General features: G+C 41.3%; 1 protein-coding gene across 1 annotated transcript in view; it reads left to right on the forward strand.

Annotated features, from left to right (window-relative positions):
• Positions 1–15,256, forward strand: part of nsmaf (neutral sphingomyelinase (N-SMase) activation associated factor) — a 98,340-nt gene that overhangs the window by 67,423 nt on the left and 15,661 nt on the right. Inside the window, exons 25-26 of the mRNA XM_043689321.1 lie at positions 3,013–3,136; positions 14,320–14,403. Of these exons, the coding sequence (XP_043545256.1) occupies positions 3,013–3,136; positions 14,320–14,403 (208 nt within the window). The remainder of the gene's footprint in view (positions 1–3,012; positions 3,137–14,319; positions 14,404–15,256) is intronic.

A 15,256-nucleotide genomic window follows, 5' to 3' on the forward strand; every position in this document is an offset into this window, starting at 1 on the left:
TCCCGCCTTAGGCGACTGACTGTGTGGTGTTTGCACATTCTCCCTGTGTCTGCGTGGGTTTCCTCCGTTGCTCCGGATTCCTCCCACAGTCCAAAAATGTGCAGGTTAGGTGAATTGACCATGCTAAATTGCCCGTAATGTTAGGAGCAGGCGTAAATGTAGGGGAATGAGTCTGGGTCGGTTGCGGGTCGGTGTGGACTTGTTGGGCCGAAGGGCCTGTTTCCACACTGTAAGTAATCTAAGTAAATTGCCCGGAGTGTCTAGGGATGTATAGGGTAGATGGATAAGCCATTGGTAAATGTGCAGTAATAGGGTAGGGGCTTATGTCCGAATGGGTTGCTCTTTGGAGGCCTGGTATGGACTTGTTGGGCCGAATGGTCTGTTTCCCCACTATAGGGTGTCTTTAAAAAAAAAACATTGATGTTTGCCAATTTTGAATCCGCACCTGTATCTAGTGAGGATTGGGAAATGACTTTCAGAGCATCTGCTGTTCTCTCCTTGGCTTCCTTTAACAGCCAATGGTACAAGTGATTTGGGTCGGTTTGTTCACCCATCTTCAAGGAGGTCAGTTCCCTTCAGTATTCCAATAAAAGCAAAATACTGCAGAAGCTGCAAATCTGAAACAAGCGCAAACATTGCTGGGGAAACTCAGCAGGTTCCCTGGATGACAAAGGGAAGTAGGTTCTTTACCCAGAGAGTGGTGGGGGCATGGAATGCGCTGCCTGTGGGAGTGGCAGAGTCAGAATCTTTGGTGACCTTTAAGCGGCAATTGGATAGGTACATGGATGGGTGCTTAAGCTAGGACAAATGTTCGGCACAACATCGTGGGCCGAAGGGCCTGTTCTGTGCTGTATTGTTCTATGTTCTATGAAGTAGAGGATAAAATAAAAATGAGAAACAATGTTGTGGGAAATGTCAGTTTGGAATAAAGTTGAAGACTGGGCAGAAAGAATGTGGGGGGGATATTCGAAAGAAGGACTAGGAATGTAAGAGTAAAATGTAATGGTTATCATAAAAGGAAGCCGCTGCAGAAGGGGGTATCTCCTATGTTGCTGAAGGAAGCTGGAATTGAGATCAAAGAATCATATTGCAAGTATTACAACCCTGTTCAAAATAAGGAAGAGGGATAAACTCAATAGCAGTTACTGAATCACTGACAGATCATTACCTAGGACATATCAATTCTCACTTGCTGAGGGTTAAAAATCTCAACACCAGGTTATAGTCCAACAGGTTTTTTGGAAGCACTAGCTTTCGGAGCGCTGCTCCTTCCTCAGGTGGTTGTGGGATATAATCACCTGATGAAGGAGCAATGCTCTGAAAGCTAGTACTTCCAAAAAAACCTGTTGGACTATAACCTGCTATTGTATGATTTTTAACTTGTCTACCCCAGTCCAACACCAGCACCTCCAAATCATCACTTCAAATGTAGTTAACATAGGACGGTCAGCACAGATTTGTTGGAAACAAATTTTGCCTTACTAACCTGATTGAATATTTTGGTGAAGTAACAGAGGAGTTGATGAAGGCAGTGCAGTAGATGATAGATTTATGAAATACAGTTTGAAATGTCATAAATCTTAACAGGGTTATTCAATCAAAGGAATTTGCATGGAATTAAAGGGCTATTGGTAACTTGTGTGCATAATTAGCTAAATGGTAAGTGGCAGATACTCATGAGAAATGGATAGTTGTCTGATTGGAGTGTATTTTGCACCAGATTACTAAGTACAGTCTTTAGCTGAAGTATGATTAGAGGAAACGGAATAATTGATCCATTGTACACTGTACATTGATATCATGTACCGGTTGGTACTTCACTGTATTACTGGGAGATGCTGAACATTCAAAGGTGCAGTTTTCAAATGATGCGTTCATTTAGAACGTATTCAGACCAATGTTTTTGGATTTTAATAACTGAGATTAGACTGTCAAAGCCTGCAAGTAGAGGTTTTTCCTGAAGAAGGGCTTATGCCCGAAACGTCGATTCTCCTGCTGCTCGGATGCTGCCTGATCTGCTGTGCTTTTCCAGCACCACACTTTTCAACTCTGGTCTCCAGCATCTACAGTCCTCACTTTCTCCTAGTATTTAAAACTGTGGTGGGTTTTGATCTAACGTGGGGAGAGACTGTATTTTCTGGCAAGTGATTAAAAAGAATATATGATGTATTTAAATGAATTGGCAAAAGGACAGAAATGAAATGTTTTCACACAGGTGATGGTTAAGATCTAACATGTACCAGCTTACAGGGTGGTGTAGATTTTGAGAAGTTTCAACAGACCATTAGGAATGTAACTGAAAAAGAGAGACAGTGAAGACTCACGGAACGTTTCAGAGAACATCTCTGGGGGACACACCAAACAACCCCACCGCCATTTGGCTGACCACTTCAACTCCCTCTCCCACTCCGCCCTGGGCCTCCACTGCCAAATCCAAGTCACCCGACGCCTGGAGGAAGAATGCCTCATCTTCCGCCTGGGGACCTTCCAACTACATGGCATCAGTTTTCCCATTCCCCCCCTCCCCACCTCAATCTAGATCCAACACTCCAACTCGACACTGCCCTCTTTGACTGTCCTACCTGTCCATCTTCCTACCCACCTATCCACTCCGCCCTTCCCTCCAACCTAGCACCATCATCCCCTACCTGCATCTACCTATCACCTTCCCAGCAACTCCCTTCTTCCCCCCCCCCCCCCCTCCCCGTCCCAAATTCCTGATGAAGGGCTTATGTCCGAAACGTCAACTTTCCTGCTCCTGGGATGCTGCCTGACCCGCTGTGCTTTTCCAGCACCACATTTTTCGACGTAACTGAAGAAACCTAATTTACAGAGACCTGATAAAAATAAACTTGGGTCAGGGACCAAATTAGACAGCTCTTTCAAAGAACTGACAATCACAAGAGGTTAAACAATGTCCCTCTATGCTGACTGTATGATTCAAATAAACATTTTTGATAGATGTGTGAGTATAAACAATGGTCTGATGTATTTCTGGATTCATTGTTGCAGATATTTTTACTCAGTAGCTTATGGACGAAGACAAGATACACTCATGGGTCACGATGATGCTGTGAGCAAGATCTGCTGGTATAATGACCATTTATATACTTCTTCCTGGGATTCTACAGTCAAGGTCAGTGCTGCTAGTTGACCTTTTGAGGCATTGTAGATGGGAAGTCCAGACTAAGTGCAGTTTTCAGCTGAAGTGTGATTAGAGGAAGGAGAATAATGGAACCATTGTACATCAATATCATGGCACTTCAGTACATTACTGGGAGATGCTGAGCATTCAGAGGTGCATTAATTTAGACCGTAAGGTTCAATGGCATTACTTGAAGAACAAAGTATTTCTAGTATCCTGCCAGATATTTATTTTTCATTTTGTATACCATATGAGAGTGTTAAATTCATGGAAATCACTGTTTTCACCTGGAAGGACTATTTTAGGTCTTGTATGATTAGATGGCAAAAGATCTAAAGGCAGCTTTTGCTTTTACTGCACTTGCATGCGTGGGTGTTATGGAAAGGGGAGTGTGTGTTGGTGGTGATTGGCAAATGGACCACAATCTTGTGAAAGGAATAATCTATAGGGAATGCTGCTGGTGAATGGAAAAGAGATGTGTGATAATCGCATCTTGCTGGAAGTGGCCGAGATGCCAAGGGATGACCCAGTGCATATGACTCTGATAGTGTGAATGATGAGGGAAAGGACCTCCAATTCTGGGAGGGAAGATGTAAGGGTGAGAGCAGAGCTTTGTGAAATGTAACCGACATAGTCAAGGGTTCTGCCTTCTGAAAGGAGAGTCTTCAGTAGAATTAAAAGAATGACATACACTGTATAGGATACACTGTCTCTGTTCACATTCTCCAATCTCTCTCTGTAAATGGAAGAGCCTTGGGAAAAGTTGATGGGCAGAGAGATCTGCGAGTTCAGGTCCATTGTACCCTGAAGGTGGCTGCACAGGTGGATAGAGTGGTCAAGAAGGCATATGGTATGCTTGCCTTCATTGGACAGAGCTGGCAAGTCATGTTAACATTGTCCAAGACATTGGTTCGGCTGCATTTAGTATACTGTGGACAGTTCTGGTTGCCACATTACCAAAAGGATGTGGACGCTTTGGAGAGGGTTTACGAGGATGTTGCCTGGTACGGAAGGTGCTAGCTATGAAGAGAGGTTGAATAGGTTAGGATTGTTTTCATTAGAAAAAAGGAGATTGAGGGGGGACCTGATTGAGGTTTACAAAATCATGAAGGGTATAGACAGGGTGGATAGAGACAAGCTTTTTCCCAGGGTGAAGGATTCAATAACAAGAGGTCACATGTTCAAGGTGAGACGTGAAAAGTTTAAGGGGGATACGCACGGCGCACACAGCGTGGTGGGTATCTGGAAGGCGTTGCCAGCAGAGGCGGTAGAGGCAGGCACGGTAGATTCATTTAAGGTGCGTCTGGACAGATGCATGAGTAGGTGGAGAGCAGAGGGATACAGGTGCTTAAGAATTGAACGACAGGTTTAGACAGTGGATTTGGATCGGCTCAGGTTTGGAGGACCGAAGAGCATGTTCCTGGGCTGTAAATTTTCTTTGTTCTTTATCTGCGTCATTGAAACTGATATAATAATTTTGCATATGAGTGTTTCCAAATTGCATTGTCAGTGTTGGCTGTCCAAATGGGGATGTGACGAGGTGCCCTTGGGAGCAGAGAGAAATCCGTGTACTGGGGTCTGAGGGATAATTTACAGAAGAATTTTAAGGAGTGCGTGGGGACTAACACTAAATGGTGAGATGCTTTTCTGTATTCCTGAGGTTCCCAATTCTTTCTCTCCATGTTTGAGCGGCTGGCCCCTTCCTGTGTTTGGTGAACATCACCTCACATCAGTCCCTCAGATCCCTCAGCAAGACATCTAGGTAGGTGACTCAGGATCTTCCAACATCCTTTGAACTAGAAATCCTTTTAATTGGTCAATGCAGTGAGTGAGTAGCCAGTCTGACCTCTGGGACTGAGAGCAGAATCCTAACCCTGTAGCTGGGTTAGACATTGAAGTGATTTCACCCTTAATCACTAACTCTGTGTCTCCCATCTTCTATCATGTTCAACTTTGATAGTGAATAGTGAATTAGCTTGATTGTCATGAGGACAGTGAAAAGTTTACAGGTTGTCACTAATCGCATCATCTTGGGTACAAAGGTACCTAGGTACAGAATCTTAGGTATAAAACAAAAAATAAGGAAAACAAAGTTTTAAAAGTTAAGCATTACTAAAAATAGGAAAACAAAGAAACATAGTTAACAGCTCCTGGACCTGAAACATTGTTAGAAACAAAATTCAATAAAATTTAGACGAGACCACCAAAGCTGGAAACAAGACAATTTATTCTGCGATCTTGCAAGAAAGAACCCCAATTGCAGAAAGCAATTGAAGTGATGATTATTCAAACTACTGCACAGTTATACTTTCGAGCTGCGTGAGGTCACCTCTCCCGATTCCTGCATTACCCAATCTCTCTCAGTATTTTGCCTCTGCCCATCTATGCTCCACGCCCATTGCCCCCTTGCCCAGGTTGGCAACCTTCCTCTCTGTAAGTGCTGACACACATTACTTTGTCGACAGTACATCAAGATCTGGTTCAACATTTTGTATCAATTCTGCCGGTACATTCCATCCTCGGACATTTGTATCATTTTGTATAGCCCAAGCATTTCGGTTATCTCAGCTTTTTGCTGAAAATATCTTTTTTTAAAAATAACTTATTTGCTATAATAATTACACACCAAAGTTAGTATTTAATTAACCACAATTATACACTGAAAAGTAGAGATATTCTTCCCTAAATACCTGCAGAGTTAATAGTTCTCTTGCTGTACCCCTTTTCTGTATGCTTTTTCTATATCTGCAAAAACAACACTTTTCCCCATTTCTAACAACTCCCTCATTTCTTTTCTTTTACCACTTGTTATTTTTGCAATTTTATTTTCTGCCCTCTTTTAACTCTACAGTGCAGAGGTTCACAATCTTGCCATTTCTGTCCTTCTAAGTCTGTCTTTCTCAAACTCCAGGAGTAATCTGCTACTCACTCTTTCTTGCACTTGTATTGTTGTCCTCCCCAAAGACATTACCAGCTTAGTCATTATCCATTTTAACAGATTAACTCCTATCAGTAAACCTACAATTATTAGTAATACGTGTATGCCTAAATTAGCTAACCATTTTCCCCAACGGGACAGTCTCCAGTCACCCCATCCCCATCTTTCATCTTTCATCTTTTCGGAGTTCATCCGCAATTTCTCTTATATTGTTTATCTTTTTCTTTACTATTTCTGCCTTATCTTCCACTATGGAAGAGGTGTCTGGGATGAAGGTGCAGCATTCCTTACCAATCAGCGCACAAGTTCCCCCTTTTTTGGCCAAGAGATAGTCTAAAGCCATTCGATTCTGCAAAGCTGTCAGTCTTGTTGCTATAATTTTGGTGGTTATGGCTGATATCTGGGATTGAGTTTCCCCCATTGCGCCGGTGGTATCATTAATTAAAGTTTCAAGGGCAGCCGCCAGTTTCTGTATTTCCACCCCTGCCCTTGTAGTGCTGTAGTTTGGGAGTAGTGTCCACAGCAGACAGTCTCCTTCAGGGACCTCTCGGGTCTTACGTCTTATCCCCCCCCTCCTTTCTTAGGTTAGGCTCATGTTTTTCTGTTTGGAGGTGAGGGACTATATAAGCAAGGTAACAGCAACCACGCTAGCCTTTCTTGTTTTCAGGCAATGCTTCATCAATTACATTACATGCATTTATTTCCACACATTCGGTCACTTGAATGTATTTTTCCCTGGGAATAAATGGATAGGCTTTCGGACCACATACCCAATATGTCCCATTCAATACTTGGGGAGTGTTTGTGGCAGTGGCTTGGTTGGTGTGGACACAAGATGATTTTCCTAATTGGAAGGGTGTGGTGTCATTCCGATTACAGAAACAGGTGATATTCACTGCTCCTTTTGGTGGGGAAATTCTAAGGCTATTAACACCCTGGGTTTTCAGGGCTGGCCTTGGGAACCATCCCGCAAAGTTATATTTGCTCCTTTCATATTCCCACTTTGTATTATTTAAGCCCGAGTCAAATTGTTGTACATCGTACACTTCTCTTTTGGTAAGCGGTATTACCGAGGTGGGGATCCCAGATTCGCCATGGTGTGGGATCTCTGCACAGACCCAACAGTTGGCAAGTCCCTCTTGTTTGGCGTCATTTTGGCATAGTGTAGTGAAGTGATTTTTCCCGCTTCCTTGAACAGTTAGTACTACTAACATCATAATACTATACCAGAACCCACCCATCTCTGAATCCTGCCTATCACCCCATCTTAATCTTTTAGGTGCCAGGGAGAGGTGAGTCCATGCAAACCTTACAATCAATACAATATATATCATCAAACATTAAAAGAGTCTTTTATCTTAGTTCATTCCCTTTTTCTCAGCTTAACTTTCAGAGGGTTGTCTGTAGGATGAGCGTGCCACTCTGCCAATGGGGCGTTCACAGGACCTTTAATGCGAGTGTGATGACTCCACCCTTTCTCAGCAGTCCGGATAGCTGTCTCAGTAGTCAGGAGGGTTAGGAATGGTCCCTCCCAGCTCGGGTGGAGTTTGGTATCTTTCCAAGTCTTGATCAGGACCCAATCACCCAGTTGTCGAACTCAAGTGGAGGTATCTGGGTCAACAGACCCTTCTTCCTAAGGACAGACAAAGAAGAGCCAAGCGCCACAATATAGTTCTTTAAAAACTTATCATTGAACTCTACAGTTGGTAATTCCCCTCTTCCACCCAAAAAAGGTAATCCAAACATCATCTTATAAGGAGAGAGGCCTATATCATGTCTCGGAACAGTCCTAATGCGTAGCAGTGCGATAGGTAAACATTTTGTCCGTGGTAATCGAGTCTCTAGGACTAGCTTAGATAATTGCTTCTTCAAGATTTGATGCATTCGTTCCACCCGCCCAGAGGAGGGTGAGTGCCAAAGGGGTGTGGAATTCTTGCCATTACTTCTTGTAGTATCTTGGAAGTAAAATGGCTACCTTGGTCTGAATCTATACTTTCCACTATTCCATATCGTGGGATGATATGTTCAAGGCATGTTTTCACCACTCCTTTTGAGGTGGCTAATGACATTGGGAAAGCTTCCACCCACCTGGTTAAGTGGTCTATTAGGACCAACAGGTACTTCTAACTACTATAAGGCTGCTCCATCTGCTGTCTTTGCAGCTCCTAAATCTTTTAGTCCCTTTTCCCCCTTTGCAGTAAACAACGGGGCACCCTGAAGATCTGAAATTGTAGATATTAGGGAGTATATCACTGCTCCTTGTAGATATTAAGGAGTATATCACTGCTCCTTGTGGATTCAGGGCCGCTTCTTTAGCTACCTCATTGACCAGTCTATTTCCTCTTACTTCCGGTTCATTCCCCTTCTGATGCACGTTTATGTGAACTATCGCTATTTCTCTCGGGAGTAATAGGGATTCCAGCACTTGTTTTATCAATTCCCCATGTGTTAGTTCTTTTCCTCTGCTATTTATCAGTCCTCTTTCTTGCCAATTTTTTTTTTTCGACGGTATGTGCATTCCAAACGCATATTAGGAGTCTGTACATATTGTTCCTATTTTGTTTTCTAAGGTTCTGAGAGCTCTTTCTAGGGCATAGAGTTCACAAGTTTGGGCTGACCAGCCATTAGGCAGTCTTTCAGTCTCGATAATGCTTCCCTCTATCCCGTCTACTACAGCATATCCATTATGCCTTTTACCCTCCATCATCCGGGAGGACCCGTCGATAAACAACCGAGCTCCCGCATGCAACGGTACGTCTCTTAAGTTCATTCGTACTTTAGTCTGATATTCAGTAATATCAAGGCAGTCATGTTCTGGATTGCCAAGGGGCACCACCTCTCTCTCCGCCACAGAAATGCAGCTGGATTCATGCAACTGTCTGTGACTAACACAAGGTCATCCTGCTCTATTAAGATTGTCTCATATTTCAAGATCCGAGAATCTGTGAGCCATCGCCCTGCTTTCTGATTTAGTATGGTCCGTACCTGATGTGAGGTGCTGACTATTAAGGATCCCCCAAAAGTAAGTTTCTGACTCTCCTCTACCAATAATGCTGTTGCTGCCACTACCTGCACACACTCTGATCAGTAATGTATCTTTCCATTCTTTAATTAACAATGAATTAATGCAGTTCATGTTTTAAATTAACCATGAATCAATATGACAGGTCACTGAGAATGTGTGAAGGAACCCTGCCAATTAATATTGATTCAGGCTAACACAATTGATTTATTATAAATATTAATTATTAATTATATATATATATATATATATATATATATAAAATATAATTCAGAGTGGAAACGCAACAAGTGACTAAAACATTTTAAAAACTGTAATCGCGCAGTTCTGTTTGTTTACCAGTCACATGCGACTTCTCTCTCTGTTTCTGTAATTGTTTGTGCTCGAGCACATTCATTTTTAAGAACCTCAACAGATTCCATAGCACCATTTGCAGAAACCGTCGCCATAATCCAATTAACTTTTTCGTTCCCACTCCCTTTGGCTTAAACTTTAAGGATGACCTTGTTGCCCCCGTATCGACTAGGAAAACTACGTACTCTTTGTAAGGTCCCACCTTTAAATTTATCAAGGGTTCCTGGTGGGTCCCCGGGGGCAGGAACTCCTGACACCCCTATTTTTCATCAAGGCTCATAAACGGCACTGCCTTTACTTCCTTTTTCGGATCTGGACACTCTCTCTTAAAGTGACCTGTCTTTCCACAGTGATAACATCCCGCCTGTGGGGATTTCCACTTTGATCCTTGTTCCTGTCTACCAGACCCCTTCACATCTCCTCCCCGATCCCTTCTCCTCCCTTTATTTTCAACATGCTGCCCGCCACCATTCCGGTTTCCTTCTCCTTTTAGTTTTGTCCTTTATTACCCAATGATTTGTTTAGACCTTGGTTTTTAAAGAAATATTGCAATATTTCTTGCTCCCTGTAATCTCAAATATAATTTATCAATTTATGATTGTCTAACTTTAAAGCCTGTTCCTAAATATACATTTAGAAATCTTACGTGTGTGTGTGTGTATATATATATTATAAATTCATTTATTCAGTATTTAATATTTAAAATGTAAAATGCATACAGTTCCCAACTTTGAAATCCACTATAATTACCCGGTTTTAGTCCCTTGATCCAAAATTAATCTTCTTAAGTAGTCTTGACCAGTCATTGCTCAATTACAATGCTATAGGTCGTTAAAAAAATTTCTAATGCATGAATAATGGCCGAATCCAAGGTCACGGATTTTAACCATAGGATTTTCTTTTTTTTTGATTTATTACAATCTAATGTTGAACTGAGACTTCAACTGTCCTCCGCAAATCGCTTTTATGTAAGGATAAAAGAGATTAGTTAGAAACTAATAGTAAGGTAGTCATGACCTGTAAAAAGAGCAGGAGTTAACATTTTATTTAATCTTGCAAAATCCTTAACCTTAAAAGAAATCATGTTAAAATTTCCATAATAGAAATCCGATTCAAAACAGTCCGGGATCTCAAGCTCCAGGGAACATTTCAATCACCAACAAACAAATGTGCATTCACACTGAATCACAAAGGGTTAAACTTTCTACTAGATGTACAGCTCTATTCTCTCTCTCTCACACGCACACGCACGCACATGCTATAAATTAGTTACGAAGTGTACCCTCAGTAGCCCTTCAGCTACTAGCCTTTCTGACACGAAGCATAATCTGATTCCTCCTGACTGTAAGGCTGTTTTCAATTGACATTTTATCATTTTTTTTTATCATTTCCTCGCGTCCGAGGATTGTACTTCCAATCTCTTAACATTTTTCCTAAAGGACTGTCCGTTGGGATGTGGTCCTCGGACGTCCCTCTCATGTCCCCTTCGACACTTAAAGAAACGGCCGAGTATTAGTTGTTTCTGTAATTTAATTAACCAGTCTGAGGTCCGGTGTCACCTTCCACACCCACTTCAGGGTCCTGACCTTCGCGTGGTGGATTTCCCCTTTTAACAACCGGTCTAAGGCTGGGTGGTCGAATCAGGTAGACACCCCACTCATCAGATTAATTTAGCCAATTAAATACCTTAATTTGTGTGTTGCCAATTCCCCATACTTCTCGTACGTGCCCGACCACCAAGGCAATACTTAAAGGTCCATTTTCATACCTTGGTCTGTGCACAAGAGTTACCTGGTCGAATGCGCCCCGTCCCGCAGCAATACCTGGCAGCAACCACCCCGTTGCTTGCCCTAGACAAATATCGCTACCTATCCCTGCTGCCCGGAGACCTGGGTCTTGTATACACAAGAGTTGAACTGACACGCATTATTTTGTCGACAGTAAATCAAGATCTGGTTTAACATTTTGTATCAATTCTGCCGGTACACTCCGTCCTCGGACATTTGTATCATTTTGTATAGCCCAAGCATTTTGGTTATCTCAGCTTTTTGCTGAAAACATAATTTTTAAAAAGAACTTATTTGCTATAATAATTACACACCAAAGTTAGTATTTAATTAACTACAATTATACACTGAAAAGTAGAGATACTCTTCCCTAAATACCTGCAGAGTTAATAGTTCTCTTGCTGTACCCCTTTTCTGTATGCTTTTTCTATATCGGCAATAACAACACTTTTACCCCATTTCAAAAATAGGAAAACAAAGAAACATAGTTAACAGCTCCTAGACCTGAAACGTTAACTCTGATTTCTCTTCACAGATGCTTACAGACCTGCTGAACTTCTCCAGTTTCTGGGTTTTTTTTCTGATTTATACAGGATCTGCAGTTCTTTTAGTTTTAATTAAAGATCGGTTTGCTCTTTGATGATTAATATCTGTTCCAGTGTTAGTAATCACAGTAGTCTATTTTTGACCCATTTTCTGCCTTAGGAACTAAATAAACCACAAAATTTCTGTCCAAAAGATTAAACCACAAAGGTTCATGTATTTCTTTTCAACAATTATGTATATTTCTGGTATTCACATTTTTCTATTGTAATCCCATAACTTTAGGTTGATATTGATTCAGTCACCAGGGATGGATGAGCACAATTTAACTTGTTGGAAATTTCCATTTGAATGACATTTATTTTTTACTAAAACGTTTCTCATCTATAAAATTGGGTGTATTTTGAAAGATGGTGATGATGATGAGAATTCTCTGGAAACCATGAATTATAAACCTACGTTCCTGGATTGAATCCCTTGTGCTTGCTAAGAATGAAAGCTCTGTTCCTTAATTGAAAATGCGACCAGATGTGTAAGTCTGGTTCACTCTCCTGTTCTCCCTGCTCCACCAAATTTGCAGTAGTCAGATCTCCGAAAATTTTCCATTGCGCACACAACACAAGCAACGTCAGTTATAAATCATTTTACATTTGATGCATTTGTGTATATTTCATTGTCATTATTACTTGTGATACAGTTGATACAGGTGCCCCACTGTCCACAGGCTGTTAATGCCACATAAAGTAGTAGCAGCAATTGAGTACTTACACAAATAATATTTACTTTTGCAGTCTCTATACATTGATAAAGTGCAGAAAATAACAGGAAGACATTTCAAAGTAAAGTTTACTAGTTTTAATTTACCACTCAGAGTAGTTGGGTGCATGGAATGCTCTGCCTGCGACAGTAGTAGACTCGCCAACTTTAAGGGCATTTAAATGGTCATTGGGTGGGAATATGGATGAAAATGGAAGAGTGTAGGATAGACCAGCTTCAGATTGGTTCTGCAGGGTCGGTGCAACATCTGCACTGTAATGTTGTGTTCTATGTTCTAGATGGTGCTCATTGGTTTGTTTTTACCTGAGTCTGTCATGGTTCAATGTGCATTGATTAAATAGTCTCCACTTTTTGATGATGACACACACACCCATATCTGTGCCAATAATTAACATGAATAACACTTATTTTTCTTCTACAACAGGCAGACTCTTACATATTCAGCAAGAATCTGCCAGAATATTTGGGACTTTGTTGATGTGTTTGGTCTCAGGTTCTCTTTCTAGTCTTGTTTAGGAATTTCTGCCCAGTCAAGGTTTCTACCTCAAAAAGGTGGCAGCTCTGCAGCTGGCAACTTGGGCACTAGTATAAGTTTGGAAGCTAATAAATAAATGTCTCAGAGATGCACTAGCCCCTTGGTGGACTTGAGTGAGACCTGTTAAGGACAAGGGAGGTCAGTATTGTGACCAAAGCCCTGAGAAGGAAGTAGGCTTTTTTTAAAGAGGCCACCTTCCTTGTAAACATAAACTGTCACTTTAAACAATGCGCAAGACTTATTCCTCCTACACTCGACATCTGCATCTCTGGGCTGATGGGTTTTCTCCTGCTGACCAGTGCAGACCCCTGCCTGACCTGTATAAATTGGTTGATCCTGCTATCGACCTGTGTACAAATTCTCTTCCTACAAATACAAAGTCTGCTGCAACCTCAACGATATAATAACAGCAGCATATACTCGTGTTTGTGTGCTGTCATTGTTTTACAAATGTCCCATGGCCCTTCAGGTAGGCACATGGGAAGCTTGTGTTTGCTGAACCGAATACATTGATAACATTTGAGAATTTTACTGGCAGACAACACGTAATCTTCAAATCTCATTTTCCTAAAAGTGTTCCAGTATCATGTGTGTACATATACACTCTAGGAATAGTCGGAGTTTGCTAATACCAAACTAGGAGGCATTACATAAAGTATTGGAGTAGACAGGAGGATCAAATCATTTAAGATGTGTGGTGCATTTTCTTTCCTCTGACATTTCTCCTCTGTTGTTTGAGCTCAGTGGCATTGTCTTCACTTGTTTCCTAGTTTACCGAGTCAAACCCAACAAAAGCATTTCTGTACTGGTCAGCGCAAACTCGTGCTCTGAGTCTGATGTACATTTCTCGGCACGTCCACGTGATTAATTGAAAACTGCTTGGCTCCTATTTATTTATTGTGTTTATGCAATATTTCCCCATCAGGAAAAAGGACCTCTTTTGTTTTTTTTTATAGGTATTTTCTACTTTCAGGCCTATTAAGTAATTAATAGTAGTCAGGGGGATGTCCTTTTGTGATACGGATCACAACTGCTTGAGGCTTAAATTATTTACTTTGTTGAAGAGAAAGTTAATCACTTCCTGGTACTGAAAGTTCTTTTTCTTGAACTCAGTTACATAATATAATTATTTAGAAACATTTTTAATTTCCAATGATGAATAATAAAGTTCAGTTACTGACAGAAATTGATTTTTTTTTGCCTTTTGCTTGGCTGTAGGTCTGGAAATGTGCCTCTGCTGATCTCACTAACTCAAAAAAGAATAGCTGTGAACTAATGGCTGAGCTGGAACATGATGCAGGTGTAAGTGCATAGATTTTGGAGTTTCTCATTATCACTGCATTCATTTAATCACTTAGTGGTCAAAATTTGTTGATGGTGTCCATTGAAAATTGAAAGTATTTTAAACTGAGGAGAACAGTGTCGAATTTGAAAGGTACATAAGATGGAAGAGACAGACAAGTGGCAGAAGAAGCTGAATGCAGAGAAATACATTTCATACTGTCAACTGAAATGATTCATTTTGACAGGAAGAGCATAGATGATATGAAATAAAAGATACAACTCTAAAGGGGATGCAGGAACAAAGGGACTTGGGTTTATGTTTGCATAAGTCATTAAAAATGGCATAACTATTTAATAAAGCATAGCATATCGTAGGCTTTATAACAGGGCTCATAAAGTACAGGACCAAGGAGGTTATGTTGGGCTTGTACAGCATGTTGGTTCAGCCTCAGTTCGAGTATTCCATCCAGTATTGAGTGCCACACTTAAGGAAGGATAGGATTCATGAGAAGGGGGTCCCAGATAAAAAATTGCAACAATGAATTTGATCAGAGAAGATAGGACTGTTTTCCATAGCAACAAGCAAACTGAGGGGAGATTTGATGGAGTTATACAAAATCACTAGGAGCCTGGACAGATTAACCAAAGCTAATAGCATGCTGAAAAATGTGTTGCTGGAAAAGCGCAGCAGGTCAGGTAGCATCAAAGGAGCAGGAGAATCGACATTTTGGGCATAAGCCCTTCTTCAGGAATGAGGAGGGTGTGCCAAGCAGGCTAAGATAAAAGTTAGGGAGGACGGACTTGGGGGAGGGGCGTTGGGAATGCGATAAGTGGAAGGAGGTTAAGGTGAGGGTGATAGGCCAGAGAGGGG

This window comes from Chiloscyllium plagiosum, chromosome 4 (genome assembly GCF_004010195.1).
Source record: "Chiloscyllium plagiosum isolate BGI_BamShark_2017 chromosome 4, ASM401019v2, whole genome shotgun sequence".
Taxonomy (NCBI): domain Eukaryota; kingdom Metazoa; phylum Chordata; class Chondrichthyes; order Orectolobiformes; family Hemiscylliidae; genus Chiloscyllium; species Chiloscyllium plagiosum.